This window comes from Oncorhynchus tshawytscha, linkage group LG27 (genome assembly GCF_018296145.1).
Source record: "Oncorhynchus tshawytscha isolate Ot180627B linkage group LG27, Otsh_v2.0, whole genome shotgun sequence".
NCBI classification, from domain to species: Eukaryota; Metazoa; Chordata; class Actinopteri; order Salmoniformes; family Salmonidae; genus Oncorhynchus; species Oncorhynchus tshawytscha.
In genome coordinates, this window is record NC_056455.1 from 13,057,040 (window position 1) to 13,067,728 (window position 10,689).

General features: G+C 44.4%; 1 protein-coding gene across 1 annotated transcript; it reads right to left on the minus strand.

The window, feature by feature from the left end:
• Positions 1 to 3,577: 3,577 nt before the first annotated feature.
• On the minus strand, positions 3,578 to 10,037 carry LOC112226110. Its single transcript, XM_024390350.2, has 10 exons — positions 9,830 to 10,037; positions 9,457 to 9,558; positions 9,097 to 9,355; positions 8,852 to 8,976; positions 8,691 to 8,727; positions 8,332 to 8,594; positions 4,612 to 8,099; positions 4,323 to 4,486; positions 4,144 to 4,225; positions 3,578 to 3,854 (listed from the first exon to the last, which is right to left on the minus strand). The coding sequence occupies exons 2-10, from the start codon at positions 9,471 to 9,473 to the stop codon at positions 3,697 to 3,699; spliced, it is 4,593 nt and encodes a 1,530-aa protein (XP_024246118.1). The 5' UTR covers positions 9,474 to 9,558; positions 9,830 to 10,037; the 3' UTR covers positions 3,578 to 3,696.
• Positions 10,038 to 10,689: the final 652 nt, after the last annotated feature.

The window sequence follows — 10,689 nt, forward strand, 5'->3', positions numbered from 1 at the left end:
GTGCCATTGTTCTGAGGCCAGGTCTGTAGGAGCTCCATTGTCTTAGAAAAGTGCCTGCTTGAGTAATTTGGCAAAATATCTCCTATACTGTCAACAGGGACAATAGAGCCAGAGGACAGACAGGGGAGCTGCGCTCTCTAGAGCACAACGTGATGGCTGCACAAATGATGGCAGGAATATGAGGGCTTAATGCGTTGTACAAAATGATGGCTAAAATATATGGGTTGTTCCAGTGAGGTTCAGCCATAGACCGTATAAACAACTGTATTTCTCAGGCTTTGGTTATGGGCTGGGGAGTCTGTCCAGCCTAGCCTAATGTGATACATGAAACATAATGAGGCAAATGCAATGCAGATGTGTTGTAATGAGTGAGAGAGAAAAAATGTAACATAATTTAAAAAAGAGACAATTTAGTCTTAAAAGCTTTATAACTGTAATTTTAGCCGAGATATGCTGTATAAAGACAGGAGTGACGCCGTTAAGAATTCATATCATTTTTGGACATTCTATATTTCTGTAATTAGTGATGTCAGTGTTGAGGCACTCTTTCTGAGCTCAGGTATTGTGTACAAAATGCAGGGCACCAACATCTTTATTTCAGACGTAATGGGGGATGAAAGTGGGTTACATTGCACACTCCTCCTTGATCAGCATGATGCCAGCTGGCTACGAAAAACTTTTGTCAACTTTTCAGCTACTTTTCCTCCAGACAAAGCTCATTTATCAGTTACGCAATGAGAGCCATGCCCAGCAGGCTACCTAATGTACTGAGCCATGCAGAGGAGCAGGAGCTATGAGAGGAGGCTTAGAGACAGAGGAGCCATGGCCTGGCCTGTTCTGCGCCTGACCGTGATCGCCCCCTAGGGTTGAGGAGGAGAGATACAGGACTGAGGAGGCAGGTGGTTCTTCAAAATAAAACAGGCTGTAAAGGACTCACTACTACAGTAAAGGACCCACTACTACAGTAAAGGACTCACTACTATAGTAAAGGACTCACTACTACAGTAAAGGACTCACTACTACAGTAAAGGACTCACTACTACAGAAAAGGACTGACTACTGGAAAACATATGTCATAGCTACACAGGCATACATTTTAGGTATAATGTAGAAGACATTTAAAAAAATCCTAGTTATCACTACAAAATGGAAACAGTCTCATCCAATAAATAAAAATGACTTCTGTACACATTCCTGTACACTCTGCACGTTTTATGTCAACATTTGTCAGTAGTATGACCAGTAAGACATTTTGTAAGTGCCAATGATAACACCCAGCCACCCCCCAGCTGTTCCCTTTCTGCCCAATGACTAGATTCTAAATGATCTCATGTCGATGACCTCAGTCCTGCAGAACAACATGTGTCATCAGGCTCTATTTAGCTGTCTGTGTTTGGCTTTTTGACCAGCTCAGGGCATTGAAAGGAAATCATTAGGATCTAACTGATTCACTTGGTTGTCATAGGAGCCAGTACACCAATTAAGTTTTTCTTAATCACGACCTGGTGAAGGCAGCTGACTCTCATCCTGTTGTCCGTGTGCCATTGTTCGAGTGATGAGCTACGTGTTTACTGTTTACAAAGCCAACTGTGTATGTGTCTTAGTGACAGGCACAAAAACTTACTCTAGCCTCCCTCAACAGAGAAACATCCATACAATTATACAGCCCACTGTCCTTAAAGACAATCTTCCTTTTCAAAGAGTTGACCTTACCACTAAACTGACAATACCATGGATGTGAATAATGATTTTTAAGGTCAGTTTTTTACCATTCACAGTGCCTAGTGAAATACCACCTGATTATAAAACATGGGTGGGGGTGGGAGAGGGGGTGGAAGTGGGGAGACAGAGTAGCCCCACCCCCTAGGGTTCCTTTCCCGCCCACTGAATTAGCGGCAGATTGTTCCTCCACTGTTGTGTCTGATTGGATAATGGAGATTGATTAGGTTGGATGATCTTCACAGGGGGTTGTGTATCTGTGTGAGATGACATTTTCTTTTGGAAATGAGGTGAGGGGGAAGGGAGGGGTTGGATCCTGTTGTTATCCACACACACACACAGACATAGACACACACACACAGACACAGAGTTCATCTGTTTCCAAACCACTTGCTCTTGGTGCAAGTAACTAATTTACTAATGTCAAGGTGCTCGTGACAAGAAGAGCAATGCGGGTGACTCAAAATTGGCATTTTGTACATTCAATGTTTAAATTGACGGTGGCCCTTGTATGTAGAATTCTAAATAGGCCAGTTTAGGAACTAAATCGCTGACAGATGACAGCAGCAAAGCACATCTGACAGTGATGGAAAACATAAGGTTTCATCCATAATGTATGAGACACATCATCCACAGACCGTCACTGTATACCTCACAGCACCATTACTCTTCTCTTCATCCTGGACCATTGGCTAATTGACCTCATGGGGCGATGCTGTTTTTCCTTCTATCCCTTCCATTTTTTTAGGGAGAGGGGAGTAATCATTTACTTTGCCTCATCCTGAGAATATTATTAATAGTGAATCACTATCCAGGGGGGAGTGTACGTGTCTGCCGGTGTGTTTGTTGGGAGGTGTGTGTCAGTCATTTACCCTGTCTTCACAGATGAAGAAACAGTACCAGTATAAGCTGTTGACTACTGCGGAATAGAATATGAGGGTTGGTCCCAGATGGTATGTGCAGGGTTAGGGGGTGGATGCCTGTGTCACCGTCAGAGGGAGGCATATTCATGATTCAACAAAGTTTTCCATCTAAGTGCTGTGGGCTCAGGGTCGTGTGGACAATATTACATTATTAGAATCCTGAGCAGAGCCCTCCGTCGAACAGCTTTCAGTGCTCTCTGAACTCATCAGTAAATGCTCATGTCAATGCGAGTTCTAATACAGATAATTCTGTGAATGTAAGAAATGGCTTGCTATTTGATTTCAGTTACCTGGTTTGAAGTCTACTTCCTTATTGTTGACATATTTTACACTCTTTTCCCTATTAAGACTAAAATACCATGAGCAAAGCCTTTGATGTCCTATATTACACACAAACAAATATTCCATCTGATGTCCCACTCAAACATGCAGACCAAAGATATGATCAACAGGGGTAAAAATAGAGTGAAATTCCATGATGGACAAAGACATGTGAAGGGTGAAGCTTTGGTGTTGAGAGTGACCCATGTAATGGATGGTAGGATGTGCTGTATACCCTTTGGAAAAGCCACACTGTTCGAGGAATTCCCATTAGGAAGACATAGTTTCATCACTCAGTCTTGGCCCATGTGCTCCCCCACACCTACTACAATCATCGAGTGCATCAAACTTATGAGGCCTCACCCTGTTTACTCTAAGCGATCCTGATGGAAAAAAAGACTGATGAAGTACTATTGTTAAACCAGGCATAGCCAAGAAGCTAGGAGTGGGATGAGTGGGATACTGTGAGAATTATCAGTGCGTCTCAGGAGTCTTAGAGGTGCGTGGGGATTCCCTATTAAAGATTTGGAATATGGGCATGCCACACTGAAGGCAAGGTATCCCTATAAGAGGCAATATTTTGTCTTTATTGATATCAGTATTCCACAATCAATGACCATAAAAAGTCTACCACTATAAATCACTCTGAAGTACCAATCTTGTTATTTTGCACATACAACTGCTGTAGACACAAAAATAAATGCAGTAATGTTTATTAAAATCAGGCACTAATCTAGTGCTTCTTCCCTGAAGCTCCTCTGAAGGGGCTGGTGATGGCTCGAGAGAGGGCCCGAAACACCCTATCCACGAAGGGGCATTTACGGGATTGGGGATCCTGTGCAGTAGGTGCAGGTATCAGGTCCTCCATGGGTGGGGAAGCGGAAGGAACCTCTGGAACCAAAAGTGTGCAAAGCTGTCATCAAGGCAAAGGGTGGCTACTTTGAAGAATCTCAAATATGCATATATTCTGATTTGTTTAACCCTTTTTTGGTTACTACATGATTCCATATGTGTTATTCTACTATGTAGAAAATAGTAAAATCTGGAGAAAAACCCTTGACTGAGTAGGTGTGTCCAAACTTTTGACTGATACTGTATCTTTGTTCACTCTTGCCAAGGTTGTAACAAACTGGTCACATGGTGATTAATTAAAATGACATAATCAATGCTTATTGCTCACTCAGTGACATATCACTGAAACGTTTTGTTGGCAGCGCTTCCAGTTCAGGGTGCTTCTTGGCTTGTCCTTTTCTCTTGAACAGCTGTTGACAAAATATATCCTGACATTAGAGCCCTCACAATATCTCATAAGCCCACTGGCTGTGGGATAATTCAATTCCCAAACACAAAGCTCCCTACCTTGATCCTGATCTTCGGGATGTTAGGCATTTTGAAAAGGAAACGCCACTTCTTGCTATTCTTTTCCCCTCCAGCAGAGCGAGGCGTCACCTCAGCGTTACCATCGGCTGGGTTAAGGCTCCTGGTGGGGAATTCATCTGGTGGGACTAACCTGGAAACTAATTCTGGGAGAGGTAGAGACGATACATTTGGCACAGTTGAAGACAGTAAACTTTACATCATAAGAAACAATCTATTGAGCACGTTACAAAAGATTCCTCTACAGAGTTAAAATGGCAATTGAACTTACCATCCTCTGACTTCACTGTGGGCTTGGACACATCAGTCAGGGTGTCCATCACTGTGTTGGTCATTATCTTAGTGACCTGATCCATCGTCTGCCTTACTCCGGTGGAAACGAGCGACACATTTAAACACTGCCCCAGGAGAGTCCTAACAGAATTTTCGGCAAAGCTGTAGGCGAGCTCAGAGGCATCATTCCTTGACAGCTTTTTCAGGGCTGGTTTTGGCAATGCCGGTTCAGAGAAGCTCCTGTGACCAGCCATGGATTGAAGTTGCCGGCTTATTGTGATCTCCTGAATGAGACCATGGACCTTTGTGATGAGGTCGTCTGACACACCTTGAATGGTTTCAATGGAGACGAGCCTCTCAAGGTTTTCCTCTGCTGAAGTCTTCCTTGATTCGTCCGTCACCAGCGTGTCCATTATAGTTTTCACTATAATGTTGGTGTCAGACATGGATGTTGGTATCAGGCATGATGGTTGACACACAAGCTTTGCAGGGGAAGAATCCTGGTTCCTCTCAGGAGTAGACAAGTATTTTGTTAAGGATTGCTTAGGCAGTGATTCTGGCATATCTATTGTGATCAAGTTGTGGGACGCTGTCCCCTTTATCTCATCTGCAGTCAACTGGTCAAGGCTCTCAAGAAGAGAGTCCAACATGTCAGTTGTCTTCTGTCCAACAGATGAATTATCCGAGGCAACAACTCTGCACTTGATCACATTTAGGATCTGGCTGAGGGTGTTCTTAGCGGATTTGGTGAAGCTATGCTTAGTGACTGCCACTGTTGAGTCTTTGAGAGTCAAAAGTGGTTGGCAACTTTCACTCAAGAGAGGAAAAGCTCCTCTCAAACTGTGATCACTCAGCACTGACATGCTCTTGGTGGGTGTCAATGTGACGGTGTCAAAGTCTTGATTTTCTGTTGACGTGCCACCCCGAGACGCAAGGGATTTAGACCTTTCGATCTTGGCTAACCTGTCTTTTGTCAACAACTTCTCACTCCTGACAGATTGAAGTCGCTCCGGGTCATGAGCAGTGTCAGAGGCCTCAAAGTATCCATGTTTCTCCACAGGCATGGAATCCACCACATCTTTGGTTTTGGAGGCAGGCACTGGGGACAAGGAGAAGAAGACCTTCAGCCTATCCCTCACTCGGTAGTAGATGTTGTGAGCCACATCCAGGAACTTGTCAAAAACTATTTTAGGTGTGAGGTGGGACTCTGTATCCATGGTCTCTCTCTCTAGGTCTTCCACAATAATGTTCACAATGTCCGAGGCTGCTGCAAACAGATGTTGTGAATAGGTAGCAGGCATTTTCAGCTCCAAATGGTTGACTTTGCGAGCAATGAAAACAATTGCAGCTCCAAGGATAGCCTCACTCACGATTTGGTTGGCCTTTGTGTGGAACTCCACACTTAGGATACTCCCGATGGAAATATTAGAGGTTCTGCTGCTGCTGACTGCACTTTGTGGCTGTGTGAGCGAGGAAATCTCACCTGAAATGGGGAGGTCCTCCAACTTTGAGATGAGAGCATCCAACTTCTGGCTGAACTCCAAGAACACATTTAATGTCCTCCCTCCAACGGAAGAAGAACAGTCTTCCTTAGAAGCCTCAACCTTCAGAACTGAGGCCACCTGTTTGATGACCTCTTTAGTACATGTGTTGAGGGTTAGCTGGTTGTCTGGGATGTTACTCAGAGACCTGAAGGACATACTAGAGCTGTTAATACTGGTCTTTTGCACAGGAGATACCTCCACACAGGCCTCAGTTAGGAGTGGTCCAGTTGGAGAGAGCTTGGTATTCAGATGGACGTCTTTTTCCTCAGTGAGATGGTGTAAACTGAACCACTTATTTAGTTTGTCCAGCGCATTGGTGTACAGGTTTTGTGAACTTGTATGTACTTCAACCCAGAACTTTTTGCGACCAGATTTTGTGGCTGCTGAGACCTTATTTGCCTCAAATGCCTCATGCAAGTCTCCTAATACGCCATCAAAAAGATCAACCGATGCCGCTGCAATACTTTCAGGGGAAATATGGGCAGATAAGATTTCCTCTAATCTATTAGTGTCGGTCGAAGGGATTTCGTTCAGATTGGCAAATGTCACATCTGCCTCCTTAAGGCCCTGAATGATGTGAGAAACATCTATGTCCTCAAGACTCTGTGACAGAGAAGATACCAGGTCTCTGGCAGCAAGGTTACCCTGGGAGCCGGCCTCTGTGGCTGGGTTGAGACTCATCTCAATCTCAAGCTCAGTTTTAATTGCTTGGCAGGCAGTTGCTACAGCAACCACTGAGTGAGAGCACAAGAACTTCAAGTCAGAGTCTGAGATGGGCAGAGATGGTGAGTCATGAGTCATGGACATGGCCTCCAGGCTGCTCTCAGACACAAAGGTCTGGAGTTTTATGGAGACTTGTCTGACCATCTCCCCAGCAACACCGCTGATGTCTATTGATGAGCTGGAGCCGGTGCACTGTGGCCTTAACAGTGTTTGGCTGTCCGAAAGTCCAAGATTATAAAGAACATTGCTAAACACAACATCCACAACATCAGTCGACAATGCTGTAATTCTGTTGCTAGACAGGAACTTAGCTGGATGCACGTCGTCTGAGGTGAGAGGCCAATCATAAAGGGATTCTTTGGATGAGCACATGGACAGGCTCTGGATGGTTGGAGTTGCTGATATGCAGCTTTCATTGGTAGACTCGCCATAGAGTTGTGACATTTTCATTTGAACGGCTTTCACGATCTTGCCCTTGGAGACATTCATCAAGTGGTCTCTGATGGACTGCCTGGAGGACTGTCTACTTGCAGATCTTTGAACTACCATACTTTGAATTTCAGCAGAAACCGCAGTAAGGAAGTAACTCAAAGGGGTGGTCCGTTCCTGCTCAGTTCTTCCGTTGTCTTTAGTCCTGAGGATACTATTGATGATGGTGACTATTACCTGTCCAGCCAAAGGACCCAATATGGCTTCAAGCTCCCTCTCTAATTCAAGCGGAGACTTGTTGGAGTGGCCCCTGCTGGACTTGCGGCCGTGCGCAATATGCTCCATGGCGTGGGCATACATTGATGCAGTTGCCATGCTCAGCATCTCTTGGGCAAACTGAATGCTTGCTGAGTTGCTGCCTTGACCTTCAGTTCCCTGACTACAACCCACATTTAGCATTAGCTGAGCTAGCCTGGAGTTGATGACTTTCATCACCATCTCCACAATTTCCATTACCAATCTGGTGTCTGTGGAGACGATGATGGGCATGAGCTTCCTCTGCCTACTCCGGCTGGATGGCAGTACAATCTCACTCAGCGACCTGCATGCTCCACTGTGGACCATTTGATTGAAAACACAGCTCTGAGACAGGCCAAACACAGAACTGAGTGGATCTGAGCAGGGTCTGCCCTTCACCTCTCTATTGTCCCCCTCAGGTGTAGAGAGATATGTGAACTCTCCAAGGATCAAGTCTTCATCATCCTCTTCACTCAGCAAAGAGGTCATGGACCTAGAGAATGCACACAACAGAGACATAGTAACAAAAATGTCCGTATTTGGACTCAACCTCATTATTATTACTACTCAAAAGAAGTAAACCAATAAACATTTTAGAGATCTTGTGTTCCATCTAAGCAGTATCTCTCACTAAGTGAGGCTGGTTATTGGTACACATGGTGGGGGATACGGGAATAATGTGTGAGGGTAGAACTTCTTGGAGGGAAGTGGATAGTGGTGCTTACCTGGGAGTGGAGGGGAAAGGTGTAGGTGTGCTCCAGGAAGTTTTAGAACTGGTGCTCCTGCTGGGGCCTTGAGTACAACTTAATCTCACAGTGCGGGAGAGAGAAGTTACTGCCTCCTCACTTCCTGATCCAGGAGAGCCTGGCAACTCAGTCAGCTCTATCTGCATGGTGAGGTCAAGGGCTGGAACCACAACTGTCGATTTGATCTTCTTCACCCATGTGACAATGTCCATGCACTTGGCAGTAAACTCATCTCTAGTTAACTGCAATGAACATATAGAGAAGTTAGTATCGATATAATGACATGTGATGACTCACCATTTCACTAACCAAGCAGACAGGAACGGACTTCAACTCACCTTGGCACGCATATTCGCACTCAACAGATTCCAGTGTCTGAAAAGGAAATAAAAAGATAACTTTTCTAATGGGGAACATATCAGTTGAGTTGGGCATGTAAAAGATTTATAATACAATCAAACAGTCAAGGGGAGAATAGGAAAGCCACAGAGCAACATACTTGTCAGTCATGTCCTGCACAAAGGTGGAGAGGTCTGGGGAGCTTCTTTGCCGCCTGACAAGGCTGTTCTGGGACGTTGCAGCCTGGGGGGCCGTGGGCGTGGTGGTGAAGGTCACATGAGTATCCTGGGGACGACAGGAAGTACAGTTAGGCTGGAATTCAATCAACTCTAGTACTCTCTCCTCCCAAACACACACACACAATGCAACTAGTCGATTAGATTGAGAGATGACTACAGTCCTCACCTCCAGTTTCAGGTCTCCATAGTTCAGTAGAGAAGTCTGGTGTGGCTCCTGTACATGGGATGGGCCGGGTGTCTCTAGATCAGCCTGCATCTCACTTTCTATTTCAGCCTCTAGTGACTGGGTTGGGTCAGCTGACTTCAGACCAGCCTCCTGCATCTCTGCCTCCGGTTCAGCTGCTATTGACTGAGTTGGGCTGGCTATTTCTTGATCAGCAAAGAACTGGTCCAGGCTCCCAGTATCAGGCTGATCTTTTTCATATCTGTGTAGAGGAAAATAATATCTCTATGATCACTGGGACCTAGCCATAATGTATAGACCTTTGACCTATGTGTGAATGGATAATTTGTGTAAATTACTTACCTGACTTCATCCTGCATGTCATCAGCATTATTGATAGGGTCCTCAAGAGGCTGTGAGTTCAATATCTATGAGGGTGAGGTCATCACGTTTGACCTCTGACCCCTGAAAGACATCAGAAAGTCCTGTACATGCCTCACCTTTAGCCATCTCGTTGGTCACATCTTATCCATAGTGAAGGTGAGGCTATATCCTTTGACCTAATAATTGCTCTTTCACCAGAGAGGAAGAGGCAAAGCTCGGGTTTACACCCAAAATTTGTTACATTTTAACCCACATAAATTAATACAATTGGATGTTATTCTGCTGCAAAATCTGTACAATGCTTCTTCTTCTCATTTACAATAACCACAGTATTGAAAATAAAGTAACATACCTTGACTCTCCGTGTCTTTTCCGTGTAAAATAAGTGAATGCGCGTCCAATGATTAACACTAGGTTGTCCAGTCCACAACAAAGATAAGACTGATCGAACCAGTTTTTCTGTTCAGTTTTAAACCTCAACAATTATGACGTAACAATTAGTATTTTACGAACTGGTAAAATGCACCCCCGATTCAACGCTTTGTTGAGGCCTAAACTGTCCAGCCTATTTACAGGACTTCAATAAATGAGGGTAGTACATTAAAAAAATAAAAATAAAGGACATATTGCCCTCTTGTGGTTAGTAAAGGTAATGACGTGATCCTAGTCCACAAAAGTTTCTGACACCAAACTCTCGCGGGGCTCGGTCCAGAAGTACCGCTATGAAATGAACGCAATAGACTGTCTGTTTTGATGGTTTAATGGACCTTTGGCCGGGTTTTTAATCCATAACAGTCAGTGGATAGTAAATCAAAAAAGGTATTAGAAAACTGGACTTTGTTTCAGAGCATTGTTCCAAAATAATTTTGCAAATACAACCTGATGATATAATCTGTATCAGGAGGAAAAGAGGAATGTATTATATTTTGTTTAGTGGATTCCCAGCTCCAAACGAGCTTCAATGCCATACAACACTCCTTCCGTGGCCTCTAACTGCTCTTAAACGCTAGTAAAACCAAATGCATGCTTTTCAACCATTCACTGCCCGCACCCGCCCGCCTGCCCGACTAGCATCACTACTCTGGACGGTTCTGACTTAGAATATGTGGACAACTACAAATACCTAGTTGTCTGGCTAGACTGTAAACATCTCCAATCCAAAATTAAATCTAGAATCGGCTTCCTATTTTGCAACAAAGCCACCTTCACTCA

Coding starts and splice junctions, on each gene's coding strand:
- LOC112226110 (XM_024390350.2), bottom strand. Junction 8,595..8,690: donor GTGCGAATATGCGTGCCAAG/GTGAGTTGAAGT, acceptor TGTTCATTGCAG/TTAACTAGAGATGAGTTTAC. Junction 3,855..4,143: donor TTTCAGTGATATGTCACTGA/GTGAGCAATAAG, acceptor TTTTGGTTCCAG/AGGTTCCTTCCGCTTCCCCA.